General features: G+C 41.4%; 1 protein-coding gene across 1 annotated transcript; it reads left to right on the forward strand.

Annotated features, from left to right (window-relative positions):
- The first annotated feature begins 16,581 nt into the window (after window positions 1–16,581).
- Window positions 16,582–17,379, forward strand: LOC123302876. Its single transcript, XM_044885970.1, has one exon. The coding sequence runs from the start codon at window positions 16,582–16,584 to the stop codon at window positions 17,377–17,379; it is 798 nt and encodes a 265-aa protein (XP_044741905.1).

Raw genomic sequence — 17,379 nt, forward strand, 5'->3', positions numbered from 1 at the left:
AGAATACCAGAAAGCTGGTAAACCCTTCACCACAAAGGTGCAAGCCTTCGAGCGTGAACTCCACACACTCAACAAGGGCACCAACACCACACACTCAACAAGGGTATCCTGTTCATTATCAAGCAGCAAAACATCGAAAAGATACGTGCACTAGCTCTCACTCGGAAACACCTAGTTAAGCGTGAGAAGTGTATTCGAGAGAGCAAGATTTTTGAATCGAATCCTTCCCGTTTATTTGAAACCCCCTTCTCTCGTAGAGACACCACTTCCAATAGAGCAAATCGATGGCTACTGGCATGATTTTTATGAAAAGTCGACTAGTGTAGATAAAAATATAAGACCAATCAAACTGTTCGAAAGTTTCTGCAACGCGCGCTTAGCAGAACAAGCGGTTCTAACATCTGTTATATATGAAGTATCTCTTGCTTTCAAAGGCAAGAAGAACCATTCGGCGCCTGGCATGGATGCTGTGTCCAACTTCTGGTGGAAACGTTTAACTTCCTCACACGCACATCTTACTAGGCACTTTACTTCATATATCCTTGGATACGGGGCCTTCCAAACTATTCGCGGAAAGACGAACAGTTTTGATTCCCTTTTGAAAGAAGACCTTTCAGTTCCGAGCAATTATCGCCCGATTACATGTCTCAATACCGTGTACAAAGCGTTTACCTCCATTCTCAATGAACGCATACTCACAACCATAGAACCGGTTTGGCAGATGATATACGAGCAACGCGGCTCCAAACGAGGTATATCAGACGCCCGTCAGTATCAACGCGACCTGAGTATGGCCTGGGTGGATTATAGGAAAGCATTTAACACTACCTCTCACCAACTCATATTAGTGCTGCTCAAATGCATGAAAATTCACCCCGATATCATCAAATGCAAAAAATTAATAGATTCAAAAATCGTGTGCATGATTAAATGTAAACAACAAGAATAAGTAATAATAATAAATAAGTGGATAAACAAATTAAAAAATTCATTGAGTTGAAAAAATTGCATTCGCGTCTAGAACTCGAATAGCCTAATTGGTAGGGCGCTTAACATGAATTCAATAAGTCCGGGTTCGAGTTCTGGTTCGAGTGTATTTTTTCAATTCTCTTTAATAAAAATTACTAGACAAGATATTTGTCAATATTTAGTTTACGTTGTATGTGTCATATTAAAAACATCAAATATAATCGAATAGACCATGATGTAAATAAATATCGTGTGTATGGTTAAAAGTAAACAAAAACAATAAGTAATAAGCTATTTATGTTTCGGAAAGATAAATCGGCCTCGAATCAAATTAGTTCCATATTATTTGTGTACAGAATGTTTTTAATGGCAATGCTCAATTATATTTATTAGCCGTTGTATAGACGTCATTGGGAAGGACAATTTGTAAACATCTCTAGGGTATGACTCCTGTGCTCAATATTTTATTAAACCAGTTCAGATACAGAATCTAATTTTTTAAAAGATTTTTTAGAAACCTGTAAGTTATGCAATCGGTTACAGGGGCTTAATTATTTCTCACCTTATTGATGCTTACATACAGTTCATCAAGTGAAATATCACTGTCCAAGTAGGGGTGTCTTTTTTGACATAAATCAGAGTAAAAATTCTCCCAATCATAAATTGAAATACACTGAATATCAGTACGTTCTGCTTGAAGGTCACATCTAAAAAATTTTCTGTAAATTTAATACATTAAATTGCATACAAAATGAATCCTCGGTGGTTTTCCAGATCGCTTATTACGAATATGGTATCTAAAATATTTCCCGGTCGACCTAGACAACAAGATCTTTTAGTTGTAATGAATCCAAAATCGATACTAGGTTGCCTTGGAAATTGGCGATTACGAATATGATGCCCAAAATATTTTCTGATGGCCTAGAAATCTGGATGTATTGGTTGTGTAGCTCATAATTAAATGCATGACTAAAAGCGATATTTGGAGGTTATTGAGGCTTCTGATAGAGAATATGGTGTCTGAAATATTCTCCAATAAATAAGCCACCCAGGACATCCTTATTTCAGAGCTCTATGTGGGTGACTCTCCTCTAAATTAGCTTTTATATGCATTCAAAATCAATAATTCGGAGATTTTTGTGGAACCTGAAAACGATGCATGAAGTAATTCCTGATGGACCTGGTCTCTTCATTTATCTCTACGATTTTTCTGATTTGGTCTTACAATTACCGTGGTAGTGTAGGTCATCTTTGTGACTTAAAAAGCACTCAAAACCATGAGCAAAGGATTTTCGAAGTCACCGAATGTTCCGATTTTAAAGTACATATGTATATGAATTTTCACCAAATATTCCTTAAATTGATCACCAGGTTCTTATGGTAAAATTTTAGGAATCTCACTAGTGGCAACAATCCTAAAAACATCCAAGTAATGATTTCGAATTAGCATTTTTAACATACCTAATATTGAATCAGAAAATTCATGGAGATAAGCTCCAAAAGCAGGACGTCCGAATACTCAGGTTGTTTAGCGTTAATTCGTGTCAGCAACTTCGAAATTTCCCCTGTGCCAATTTTTACTCTATTTTGAAGTAAATTTAAAGAAAAGTCACAAAAATTTACATAAAAATTATGAAGAAACAATCAAGGCATCCTCATCGAAGTCTTTCGAGGAATTTTTTGATTATCCTATTCGTGTACGATAACTTCAAAAACAGCCTAATTAATGACTTTCGATGATTTGGAAAAAAGTTACTTAGATGAAATCTTCAATCAGGACTTACTGATCTCCAGGTCCATTGGAGAATACTTGAAGCACCATATTTGTAATCAGCAACCTTATCTAAAAACGCCCTAGTAACAATTTTAAACATTTAAGAAAAATTCTTGGAGGATTTTTGATACCAAATGTCCTGTTCTCACAGTACTGCAAAAAGAGTGGTAAAAGTTGTATAATTGTCTTCCACAATCGAATGCAAAAAATTCCCTCTCGATTTGTGTTATTCTTTAAATTAGAAAGACAATATATATCATATATCATCTATAGCTCATTTCAAAACCTATTTCTCAACCCTAAGTACAAAATCAGTGCCTTATAATACAAGTGTGTACAAAAACTTGTCGGTTGTGGAGGTGCACTTTCGTGATCTGTTGAGATGTACGCTGGTTTAGGACGGTCAATACTGACTGTTTTTTCTGTACCATTGATGTTTATTCGAAATACCTTATCGGTTCTGTTAAAAAACGGGTAAGATCCGTCGTATGGTGGTTGAAGTATCTGTTTGGAACTGTCGCTAGATCTTTGTACACGAAAGTCTTTGCATTGTTGTGTCGTGAACCATTGGTCGGACTTAATGTGCTCATATGCTCTTTTAATTCTTCCACGAATTGAGATGTTGTATTTTCGCTGTTAATTCGTGGTACTAAAAATTCTGCGGGTAATCGTATTGGTTTTCCATACAGCATTTCCGCAGGAAGAGTGTTGGCAAAACACGTGTCCATGAAGTACCTGTGTGGCACATGATAGCGGCTTTCAGCTGTCTATGAAATCGTTCCACCATGCCATTGGCCGAAGGATGATACGATTTGTTCCCAATAATTGGTTCCATTCTTATACATGTACGATTCGAATTGTCTTCCCTGATCAGATGCAATGCGTTGTGGCATGCCAAAGCGAGCTATCCAATTCTCGTATAAAGCGCGGGCCACTATAGGTGCTTCTTGTTTAACCATTGGTATGGCTTCGGGCCACCTTGAGAAACGATTCACTATCGTAAGACAATAAAAATAGCCTTCCGATGGTAACATGATTAAAATATGTATGTGCATGTGATCAAATGTCGATGATGGTAAAGCGAATGTGCCGATCGGTGACATGTCCTGTCTGCAGATTTTTGATTTTTGGCATTGAATGCAATTGCGAGCCCATTCGCGACAATCGGTATTCATTGATGGCCAAACGTAGCGATATGTCACTTTCTTCGTGGTAGAGCTTATTCCGGGATAAGCAAGTTGATGTATCGAGTCGAATGCTTGTTTTCTGAATGATTTTGTTAAAAATGGTCTAGCATTTGCTGTCGAAACGTCGCAATAAACTGAGTCATCCGTGCCATCGATGAGAATCAATTTAAGTCGGAGTGACGATGAGTTGTTCATATATTTTCGAAGTTCCGTATCGTTTCGCTGTGACTCTGTGAGTTCTTTATAGTCAATTGGATGTGAAAATGTATCTGTCACGATGTTGTTTTGACCTGATATATGTCGAATGTCTGTCGTAAATTACCCAATGAAATTGAGGTGTCGCATTTGTCGTATATATTGTAAATATTCGCACTTCTGTTGAAAATGCTTGATGGCAAGATAGATGGCAAATAATTCGCGATCATAAGCAGAGTGGTTGCGTTTTTTCGCACAGGGTAACGGTCTTGTTGAGTTCTAGCGTTGAGCGCACAGTAATCACTACCGGGTCTCAACTCACTGGATTGTTATCGTACCATGTGTAGCGGCGATGGTCATTGACTCTCCCACGGTCTGCATATACCCATTTGTTGCATAAATTCGAATTCTTTTCGCGCGGCGCGTAATTTATCCGGAGCAAGTCAGCGTGGTTTGTTGAATATGGGGGTCCCAGTGTCACGACAATGCGTTGACTAACGAACTTCTGGACTTTTCAATAAAGAGGGTGGTCGTTTTATTTCTTAATAATTTTGTAGCAGTTGGAGATAAGGCGTTGATCCACATACTGTTTTGATATTGGCTCTTTGCTGGCGTCGATATTTTTCTTGCGACGAGTTCGGTAGTCGTGTCGATTAGACAGACGTAGGTTTATCATGCCGACGATTAATCCGTAATGTGCGAGAAAATCTGCTCCAATGATTGACTTTGTCACGTCGGCAACTACAAAGTTGGCGTCGTAAACCAACGTTTAGTGCAAGCATTAATGTGTCGTATAAAATAACTGCGCCGTTGGCAGCTGATAATTCAAACGATGTTTTAGTTCGTCGTTCACGTAGTTTGAAGCAAGGATAGACGCAAATGTCAGCTCCAGCATCAACGCGGAACTGCGTTGGCAAAATCTTTTCGCTGATATACCAGCGGCGCGATGATGATGTGGGAGCGTCGTTAACCGCTAATAGTGACGGCCTGGATCGTTTTCCGAATGTTGTTGAGTGAATGAACACGGTGATCTGTATTTCAAGGCTTTTTCCGCAAGTTTGTAATGGTAAAAACAGTACCCATTAGCTTGAGCAGAATTGTCATTATCGAGGACTTGGTGATCGGTAATATGGTGGTTATAAAAACGAGTGCGTGACCGTGATCTACCGCGATGTTGTTCTGATTATTTTTTAACGCTGGTATTTCCAGCAGCTTAAGTTTTTTCCAATAAGTCCAGCCGATTGGTTGATGTGCTGGTCGTTGCAGACGCGACGCGGCGGCGGTGTCGTGGATTTCGGTTCCACCAATTGTTAGTGCTATTGCTAGTGTGGGCCGCGAGCATACCCTGAATCTGACGAGGCAATCTTCCAATCCATGAAGTAGTCAAAACATCGTCTGGAAAATTCAAGCCGGCGAGATTTCGTAGATGTCGCAAGAATTGAGAAGGACTTGGTTGCTTATGTTATTTCTTCGACTTTTAAAGCACCTGTTACACGTAAAGATTTGCTAATCAGATAATTTGTTTTAAAACTTAGCACATAAGCATTATGCGTGTTAACATAATCCAACTGGAAAATTTGTTTATAAATTGAGGCTCGTTTGTTGATAGAGCAGAATCTATCATGCTTTGTTTGCTTCCGGTCATGTCGTTAAATCAGTTTCGATTTTATTTTGTTTTGGTCATTCTAATTTCTTTTAGCAACCACTCAGGACCTGCCCACCACAAATGAGCATCAAGCGGGTTATTTGCATAAACCCCTCTAGAAATGAAGTTTGCAGGATTTTCTTTCGACGGTATGTAGTACCAATCGATTTCTTTGGTTAATGAAGAATTTTTGAAGTTCGATTTGTTACGAATGCTTTAAGTTTTTTTAAGTTAGAGATTGTTGTATTTATCCATGACAACACTATTTTTGAATCTGTCCATAAAAAATATTAGTTTAATTTTATGTTAAGTGATACCGGAAGTATTTTCAATAATTTAGCCAATAAATGTGCTGCACATACTTCTACATAAGAGATATGTATAAAATGTTCCTAATTTATCTTTTGACCTAAAATAAATTGCCGCTCCAAATACCTTTTCCGATGCGTCGGAAAAGCCATGTAATTCTATTGTAATAGGATTAGAATATATACAATGTCTATCAATTTATAAATCGTTTAACGAATTTAATTGGTTTTGAAATTTATCCCACTGGGTATGAATAGTAGCAGGGAATGATCCCATGACAATTTTAACTGCCACAGTTGTTGCATTAATATTTTTGCTTTATTATTGTTGGACCCAAGAGCCCTAATGGGTCAAAGATTTGATATATTGACGCGAGTATATACCGTTTTGTGGCACTTCACGATTTCATATATTTTTTGTTGCATATTTTAATGAATCTGATTGCGCTTTACTACGCTCATCTGAATCAAAATTTACATGTTTATTCCTTCATTTTCTTGTTTTATATTATTCAAAATCATTTTTTTGTTTTATATTATTCCGAACAATTTGATCCTAGGGACGCCTATGCTGATATACTTTTACCAATAATCTTATGAACTTTAGAATTAATACCATCCATTAATACAAACTCCTCAAGATTTATCTTTCATATCGTATATTATTTTTTTCAATTCCAAATTTATTTGTTGGTGTAAGGAAAATACTACTAGGGCTAAGTTTTACGTTTTTCTCTATTTCAATATTTTGTTTGCCAAATTTGTTAGCTAAGTTTTCCCCAACATCACTAAAGAAGATACAAAATTATTCGCAATTGCCTTTTTATCTGTAATGATATCCTCATTATGCACTATATAATCCAAATGAGAGGAAACACTAACTCTTTTACCAAGTTTACAGTTTACATATCTCCATAACTTTTTGCTATCTTTACAGATGTCAATGACTAAGTAAACTATTCTCGAGATCGAAACATAAAAATCTTTTTGAATACTTTGTGATTCTTTAGGGAAATTTTTTGCGAAAGTTAGAAATGGTGACGACGTAGTGCCATACGTGACCGTATTTAATTCATATCGCTTCTCGGCTCAATGAGCTAAGATCAAACATTCAAATTTCTGTTATTTTGTATCTTTTTAAGATTATTTAAATAAAAAAGCTTTAATCTGTTCTTATCAGCTTAATTTTTATTAGTTTAAAAAGTGTACCAAATGGATTAAAGCAACGGGAATTACAAAGTGCCAAAAACATCGAGGACGAAGCAGTGAGGAGTGAAAACAACGATCATAGTAAGTGGGAATAACTGAGTGAGAACAACCAACACCTTAGTTCTCAAAGGCCGCCACTTCTTGTGTGCAAGGGGTGTATACTCTCCTTGAGAGGGTTTACACTCCTAACATACAATAATGTTGAACGCGCCATCACAGGAAAAAGTGGGGTCACGTCACTAGTAATAGTTTTCTGACCTCTCATCTAATCAAAAAAAAAAAAAAAAAAAAAATCTACCACACCGAATTCGAAAAAATAATTAATTTCACGGGCCAGGGCAGTGCTCTACCAACATGTCCTCGGCTGACGACGAGGTAGCGGAGCTGCAGGAACGGTTAACATTACCATCAAGTTTCCGTTCCCTGTGGAATTCCGCTGCGAGAAGTGTTGGGTCCATCTGGACACACAAGGTAGTCGGGGTGGTTTTAACACTCGTTTATCAACTTACAAAAGCCACTCCGACTATAAAAAACATATTCAACATCAACACGGGATACCGATCTTCACATTCGAATGCGCCGAATGTGGATACCGGTCTGAGTCTCTAAAAATTCTTAAAAAACACCATATTTGTCACCAACCGGGTGCGGCTTCAGCTCCACCTAATAAGACCGCACCCCGGAAAAAAACGCCACGGACTCAACCGGCCAGCAGCCAACCACTACCACCTACGTTGGCTGCCACTACCGATGAGAGCTCACCGGTATCCAAAAATCAATTATCACCGCCAAGGCGCGTAACACGCGCTAGATCGGTATCCCAATCAGGAGCCACGATAGCTACAAACCACCACCTAGCTCCAGGACCATCAACTTCCACAGGACGACTCAACACTTCCAACACGAATTTTGAAACCATCCGCCGCAACATCATAAAAATAGTAGAAAGCGACGAAGATGAACCACCACCAGTCATGCCACACAGCCCCAGCCCCCTAAAACCGATAATGGCACAGAGGCTGTTCGTGGTACTGCAACTGAAAGGTTGTGTCGCGATGCACCGGCGGAAAACCAAACCGATTACGACCCACCGACATCAGATAGGTTGGCTGGCATGGACTCTAGTCCACCAGGATCACTACCCCAACCTGTAGTTGCGCCTACTCAAATTCAACCGGACCTTGTCATCAACGATCCCAGTACTGCTTCGGTGGTTGCTGGAACCGATGATGACGAGATTGCAACATCAACTCAACTCACTGACAATCAAGTTCGGTGGCTTGCACTAATTAATTATTTGAAGAGGCTGTAGCTACAATTACCGCAGACTTTGCGAGAGGCAGTCCAGGCCATGTGGCCGAACGACCACGACCACCACATCATGCGCAGCAATTCCAAAATAGACCTCGGCCTACTAGGAATCGCCTTCGTCGCGCGCAATACAACCCTGCGGACGCGGCGAAGATCCAGAAAATGTACCGCATTAATAAAAAAAAAGCCATGAACAGCATACTGAGTGAACCAGGTAGCTCACCATTCTGTCAGGTCGACACGGAAACGATCCATGAACATTTCCGTGGAATATTTGCTTATAAGGACCAGGAACGATCACCAACCCCTGAGGAAATCCGGCAAATATTCGGGCCTGATCAAAATGATGGCGGAGATGGACACGAACGCTTCACGTTCCTACTGGACTCCATCTCAAAAGAATCAGTATGTGCGCGATTAGCCAAAACTTCTAACACAGCACCGGGTAAAAATGGTATAAGGTATTTGTGCCTTAAACGATCCGACCCCGGTTGCATCGTACTTTCTGCGATCTTCGACCGTTGTTTCCGTGAGGGAAAAACACCACTGGCCTGGTCTGACTTCCGCACTGTTCTACTATACAAGAAGGGTTACCGTGATGAGTTGTCGAACTGGAGGCCTCTTACTTTGGGCGGGACAATCGCTAAATTATATGCCGGCGTATTAGCCGACCGCATCATCTGTTGCGCGAAGCTCTCCAACAATATCTCTCCAATGCAGAAAGGATTTCTGGAGTATGAGGGATGCTATGAGCATAACTTCATAGTCCAAAGTGTATTGGATGATGTGCGTCGAGATCGCAGACAGATCGCATTGGCGTGGCTTGACCTAGCCAATGCTTTCGGCTCTGTTCCACACGATCATATTCGGCGGGTATTGGAAGAGATGCGGCTGCTCAGCAAGATGAAGAGTGTGATAGCTGAGCTTTACTCAAACTCAACAACCACCATCCGCAATAAAGACGGAGAAACCCGCCCAATTCCTATTCGTGCGGGCGTAAAGCAAGGCAGTCCTATTATTTTTAATTTAGCGATTGAGCCACTCATAAGGGTGGCCTCTAGATTGGCGACTGAGCATGGCTACAAACTTCATGATTACCACTTTTTAATACTTGCATACGCTGACATAGTTCTGCTCGGTAAAGATGCTGCATCCCTAAGAATTCTTTTGGATGCTGTAGGATCAACCGCTGAATGGATGGGCTTAAAGTTTCAACCACCGAAATGTGCCTCACTACATGTAGACTGTAGACGACGTCGGGAAGTCTATCCCACAAAGTTTACTATTCAAGGAGGAGGGCTGACGTTCCTAAAAGAGGGAGAAGAATACCAACACCTAGGTGTACCCACGGGCTTCCGTGTTGCTCAGACCCCCTTTTATGCATTCGGACCATCAAAGTGGACGTTCAAAAGGTACAAGAATCTCTTCTCGCCCCCTGGCAAAAACTGGAAGCCACAAATATGTTCATCCTTTCTCGACTAGACTCTATACTGCGAGGCGGCAATGTCGCCAAAGGACCACTGACGGACGCAGACAAAACCATCGAAAGGCTATCCAAGAAATGGACGAACCTACCACAACGTGGCTCTCCTAAGCTTCTAAATATACCATCATACCAGGGTGGCACAAATCTTTTACCGTTGGCCGATTCCGCAGATGTAAGCACTGTGGTACACGCATTAAGACTGCTGACCTGCAAAGACACCATTGTCAAGGAAACGGCGAGGTCGTGTCTGAAGCGAGCGGCGAGGCAACGTATCCGTGGCGATCCAACAGAGGATTTGATAGCCGAATATCTGTCTGGCTCACTAGAGGGTCAAATGGCACGTGACCGCGGAGACATTTCTAGCCTGTGTCCACAGACTAGAAGTGGACACAGGCTAGAAATGTCAGCATGTCGCCGTCTTAACAGCAAAATCGGATTGGGTTTCCATTGGTGCGCCGAGAAACGTGATCTGTCTGTCACCATCAAACGACCTGGGCAAACACCTGAGCGTATCATTGTCCCAGAGACAGCGCGATCCATGATAGTCCGTATGCTTCGCTCAGCGCTTCGGGCATACTCCCTTTCTAAATTACTAGGGAAACCAGATCAGGGAAAGGCGTACTCATGTATTAATCTAAGGGAAGCGAGCAATCACTTCCTGCTGAATGGGCGGTACAGTCGATTCTGCGATTATCGCTTTATCCACCGAGCTCGACGTCGTTCCATTAAATGGAACACGGCGATTCGGGAACGGGGATAAACGATGCCGACGTTTGGCTATGTCAATGAGACATTGCCACACGTACTGAATCATTGTACCATCCATGCAGTGGCGTGGCAACGGCGGCATAACGCCGTTCAAAACCGTCTTGCTGGCGGATCACGTCTACCCCCGGGTGCTGTCTTAAATATCAATAGACAAGTACCCGGTGTACGGAGTACTCTTCGTCCTGACCTGGTGGTAGCAAGGAAGTAAAGATCATCGACATTTGCATTCCTTTTGAGGGTGCTCCTGATGCTCTAGAGGTTGCTCGGCAGCAAATGCTCGAAAAATATAACCAACTTGCTGCTGAGTTAACCACGAAAGGCTACAGAGTCTCATTGGATGCATTTGTGGTTGGTTCGCTCGGGGCCTGGCTAGCTAATAACTTTAGGATTGCGAAGTCTTTGGGAATAGCATCCAAATATACGTAGACCTCGGCTCGGTTGATGGTGTCGGACACGATCCGCTGGTCGCGCGACATCTACATCGAACACCTAACCAGACAGAGGCAGTACCATGACCAGCCACCCTGACCAAGTACAAAGGTACTGGATGGCGCGAGCATCTGAGCCATCCCCTCCCCCCCACCATACATCCGAGCCTCTCAAAAAACTAAAAAAACATCATTCAACGCATCAACCTGGTGCGGCCACTGCTCCTCCCAAAAAAGCCGCATCCCGGAAAAGGCCTACACCAGCCAACAGTAAGCCACCACCACCTCGGCTTGCTACACACGTTATTGAGAGCTCACCAGACCCACCAACTTCTCCACCTAGACGCGTTACACGCACAAGATCGGCGTCCCAAACAGGAGCCTCTAATTTTAAAACCACCGCTCCCAATTCGGCATCATCTGGACTTCAACCCAGCACATCCACCGGACAAGACCATCAAATAAGAAGGATCCGACATCGCATAATTGATAGCAGCGACAGCGATGAGACAACACAACAACTGTCACTTCAAGTGCCACTCAACAGCCCCCGCCCCGATAATGGCACAGGGGCTGCTTTTGGTACTATCTCTGAAAGGTTGTGTCGCGAAGTACCAGTGTATCCTCACACTATTTAAGACCCACCGCGTTCAGATAACTTGGTTGGCATTGACTCTTATCCACTAGGATTACAACCCCAACCGGACGAACTAGATCGCCCGCTGAGCTGAACGATCTCACCAGCATTCTAATGAGAAGGAAATTCTACCGGTTGCTACAGTCACCCAAAACCAACCAGACCTTGTTTCCATTGATCCCAGCGCTACCCCGGTAGTTGCTGGAACCAATGTTGACGAGTAACCAACATCAATTCCACCCGCCAACTTGGCCGACAGTCAACTGACCAAAAACCAAGTTCGGTGGCTCGCACTATTAAATAACGCCGCCAGCTGGGAGGAATTTGAGGCGGCAGTAGTAACCATCACAGCAGACCTTGCGAGAGGCACTCCAGGCCATGTGGCCGAAAGACCGCCACCAAATATGCAGCGTTTTCAAAATACGCCTCGGCCTATGAGGAACTGCTCCCGCCGTTCACAATATAACCCTGCGGACGCGGCGAAGATTCAGAAACTATACAAAATCAATAAAAAAAAAGCCATGACCAGCGTACTGACATACTGAGTGATCCAGGTAGCTCACCATTTTGTCAGGTCAACACGCAAACAGTCCATGAACATTTCCGTGGAATATTTGCTCATAGGGATCAGGAAATAACACCAATCCCTGAACAAATCCGGCAAATATTCAGACCTGACCAAAATGATGGCGGTGATGGAGACGAACGCTTCACGTTCCTACTGGACTCAAAAGAATCAGTATGTGCGCGATTGGCTAAAACCTCTAACACCGCTCCGGGGAAGGACGGTATAAGATACTCGTGCCTTAAACGTTCCAACCCCGGCTGCGTTGTACTTTCTACAATTTTCAACCCTTGCTTCCGTGAGGAGAAAACACCACTGGGTTGGAATGACTCCCGCACCGAACTACTGTATAAGAAAGGTAACCGTGTTGAGCTGTCGAATTGGAGGCCTCTTACTTTGGGGGGCACGATCGCCAAGTTGTATGCCGGCGTTATCGCCGACCGTGTCACCTGTTGGGCGAAGCTCTCGAACAATATCTCACCAATGCAGAAAGGATTTCTGGAGTATGAAGGCTGTTATGAACACAACTTCATAGTCCAAAGTGCATTGGATGACGCGCGCCGAGATGGCAGACAGATCGCATTGACATGGCTTGACCTAGCCAATGCTTTAATGCTTTCGGTTCTGTACCTCAAGACCATATTCGGCGGGTATTGGAAGAGATGCGGCACCCAACTAGATACGCAGTGTGATAGCCGAGCTTTACGCTAATACCACCACCACAATTCGCACTAAGGACGGAGAAACCCGTCCAATCCACATTCGTGCGGGCGTAAAGCAAGGTTGTCCACTCAGCCCAATTATTTTCAACTTGGCTATCGAGCCGCTCATAAGGGTGGCGTCTGGTTTGGCAGCTCAGCATGGCTACAAGCTCCATAATAACACCTTCTCTATTCTCGCATATACTGATGACATCGTTCTTCTCGGAAAAAATGCTGAATCCTTGAAAATGCTCTTGGATGCAACTGCTGAGTGGATGGGTCTAAAGTTCCAACCTTCGAAATGCGCCTCACTGCACGTTGGTTGCAGGCGCAAACGAGAAGTCTTTCCTACGGAATTTACCATCCAAGGAGGAGGACTAACGGTTTTCAAAGACGGGGAAGAGTATCAACATCTCGGTGTACCAACGGGCTTCCGTGTGGCCCAAACCCCCCTTGATGCCATTCGGGCCATCAATGAGGACGTTCAGAAGGTACACGATTCTGTTCTCGCACTCGGCAAAAATTGGAAGCCACAAATATGTTCATCCTTTCTCGGCAAGACTTTATTCTGCGAGGCGGCAATGTCGCCAAAGGGCCTTTGACTGACGCAGACAAGACAATCAAAAGGCTAGCAAGAAATGGATGAACATACCTCAACGTGGCTCTCCGGAAGTTCTTTGTATTCCATCTTACCAGGGTGGCGCAATTCTTTTACCGTTGGCCGATTCCGTGGACGTAAGCACCGTAGTGCACGCTTTTAGACTGCTGACCTGCAAAGACACCATTGTCAGGGAAACGGCCTGGTCCTGCCTTAAGCGTGTAGTGAGACGTCGTATCGGAGAAGATCCAACTGAGGATATACTCGCCAAGTATCTGTCTGGCTCACTAGAGGGTCGATAAGCACGCGACGGCGGAGACATTTCTAGTTTGTGGTCACAAGCTAGAAATGCGTGCAGTCGCCTCAATAGCAAAATTAGTGTGGGTTTTCATTGGTGCAGAGAAAAGCGCGGTCTGTCTGTCACAATCAACCGTCCTGGGCAAACACCGGAGCGTATAATTGTCCCGGAGACGGCGCGATCCGTTATTGTTCGTATGCTACGTTCAGCACTTCGAGCATTCTACTTTGCTAGACTTCTAGGGAAACCAGATCAGGGAAAGGCGTACTCTTGTACAAATCTTAGGGAAGCGAGCAACCACTTCCTGCTGAATGGGCGGTACACTCGATTTTGTGACTACCGCTTTATTCACCGAGCCCGACTCGGCGTCGTTCCATTAAATGGAGCACGGCGATTCGGGAACGGGGATAAACGGTGCCGACGTTGTGGTTATGTCAATGAGACATTACCAAATACACTGAATCATTGTCCCTTCCATTCAGCGGCGTGGCAACGACGACATAATGCCGTCCAAGACCGTCTTGCTCGCGGATCGCGTTTACCCTCGGGTGCTGTCTTAAATATCAATAGAGAAGTACCCGGCGTACGGAGTACTCTTCGTCCTGACCTGGTGGTCCAGGATGAGGCTAGTAGGGAAGTTAAAATCATAGACATCTGCATTCCATTTGAGGGTGCCCCGGATGCCCTAGAGGTGGCTCGGCAGCAAAAGCTCGATAAATATAACCAACTTGCTGCTGAGTTATCCTCGAAAGGCTATAGGGTCTCATTGGATGCTTTTTTCGTTGGTTCGCTCGGGTCCTGGCTAGCCCAGAACTATAGGTTTGCGAAGTGTTTGGGAATATCTCCAAAATATACGCAGACCATGGCACGGTTGATGGCGTCAGACACGATCCGCCGGTCACGTGACATTTATATCGAACATCTAACCGGACAGAGGCAGTACCACGATCAGCCTCTGTGACCCTGACAGGTATGGATGGCCCGAACACCTGAGCCATCCCTCCCCACCTCCATCTGTGATTAAGTGCTTGTGATATGTGTGTGCTGTGTTATTTTATTGAATAATTGTTATGACTGTGATATATGACACTTTCTATTTTTCTGTTTTAAGTACTCTTTTTTAAATTGTTTATTGTGTTTCTTTTAAATGTGTAGTCTGATTTTATTTATTTGTTTTTAACAATTTTAACTCGTTTTTGTTACTATTTTTATTTTTTTACTACACTATGTTTCGATTATTTAAGTCTATATTGTATATTTTAATTTTGTATCTTTTTTAAGATTATAAAAATTAAACACGATTAAAGATAAGTCTTCTGTGATTTTGTCCACAATTAAAGCCGTCATTTTGGTTACTAAACGCGTTAATTTTAGTTTTTATCGTAATGTTAGTTTGACATTGCAAGCTTGACAATGTTTGATTGATATCTACTACAGATATTTGTGTTTTATCACATTTAAGTTTTAGTTTGTTACACATTTATTTTGTGATAAACGATGATAAAAACCCTGAATCTAAAAGTGGTCTACAGTCGTGAAATTTTCCTATCCTTTACTATCTACAAGTTGAACTATTGCTCTGGAAAATAATACGTGGGTGCACTTCGATATTGATTTAAAATCCATTTTATTCCAAGTCCGCTCCTCAAGAACCTTCACCCCCCACCTTAGAAAGCAGTCCCACCCAACCTCAGGCAACACACCCACTTTAGTACCGCCCGCGACAACCTCCATAACAAAATAATGATGAAGCAGCTCCATAACAAAATAATGATGAAATAACGTACCATACGACGTGAGTATTATTTATATAAAATTACCGACTAATGATAAATTCCATTAATTAATGACAATAAATTTTATTTTTGCAGAATGAATCGATCGTGGAAGGAATCGCGGACGTGGAGAGAGAAGGAATCGACTTATTGCTAGAAAATTGTCGGCTTCACCATATTTTGGTACTAGCGAACCGGATCTGGATCATATTTTATCCATAACGCGGATCTGAACCGGTTATTGATCTTATTTCAGTTTTAATTATTTTTCTTAATTATTATTCGATAATTTATGTTAAATTAGTTTTATTAAAATTGAAATATTAATAATAGTAACAAGTGTTTCAATTTTTGTTAAAAATTTATTGAATTATCAACTTGCTTGTACAAATCTGTTTGGGTGTTATTTAGAATTTAAATCACTGAAACTTGTAATCGTTTATTCCACATTCCAGGTGTTAGAGATACATATTGAAATATTATACAGCGTGTTTACTTTGTAAATATATTTTTTTTCTCATAATTTATAAATTATAATAACTTATAAATTGAAATTCCACAAAGCTGAATTGTTTTATTGTATTAAAAATTAATTTATTCGCTGCTTAATTTTGATAATTTAATTCGCATCTGTAAACTTGTCATTAATTCAAACTCATAAAATTTTTGTGAAAAACATTGTATATTTCAATAATATTATTTTTTGTTACATTTAATTCGTTTCAAAATGACTCGTGAACAATCACTTAAACGTGAGTTAAGTCAATATGAAGGCTTAAAACAAATGTACTTTTTACAAATTCAACGTATTCATGGTTATACCAAATTATTGAATGACCAATCTGTTTTAAAAACTTTTTTGGCTGAATATACCACTGTCAACGAGATAATGTCTGAAATTAAGGATGCTGTTATGAAAATAAATGACATTAATTTACAATTAGATGAACCATATGAATTAAATTATCAAACTATTAGTAGCAGCCAACAATTGGTTGGTCACATAAACGCCGCTTATAATGAAGTCAAGCCTCAAACCTCTGTACCTACAACATCTTCTAATATGACACCTGTTCTACCTAAAATTGTATTACCAACATTTGATGGTAGTAAAAAACATTGGCCTGTTTTTTGGGAAACCCTTCAAAGTTTGATTGACAATAATAGATCTTTGGATGATAATTCGAAAGTAAACTATCTACTTTCAGCATTGCGGGGACATGCATTAGAAATGTGTACGGGCATTATCCCCACCGCTGCCAATTATCAAATAATTAAAGATTTATTAAAGGAACGCTTTGAAGACAAACGACTTTTAATGGACACTTATCTATCACAGTTATTAAATTTTAAACAATCTAAATTGGAATCCGCTGCGCATTTAAATTCATTTTTAGAAGTTTTCGATACTTCGGTTACTGCTTTGAAGAATTTAAAAATTGATGATTTGCTTGATTATGTTTTAGTTTTTATCGCACTTTCCAAATTAGATTGTGAAACTAGAAAGTTTTTTGAAATGTCTTGA

The sequence above is a fragment of the Chrysoperla carnea genome, chromosome X (assembly GCF_905475395.1).
Source record: "Chrysoperla carnea chromosome X, inChrCarn1.1, whole genome shotgun sequence".
NCBI classification, from domain to species: Eukaryota; Metazoa; Arthropoda; class Insecta; order Neuroptera; family Chrysopidae; genus Chrysoperla; species Chrysoperla carnea.

Coding starts and splice junctions, on each gene's coding strand:
- LOC123302876 (XM_044885970.1), top strand. CDS start 16,582: ATGACTCGTGAACAATCACTTAAACGTGAGTTAAGTCAATATGAAGGC.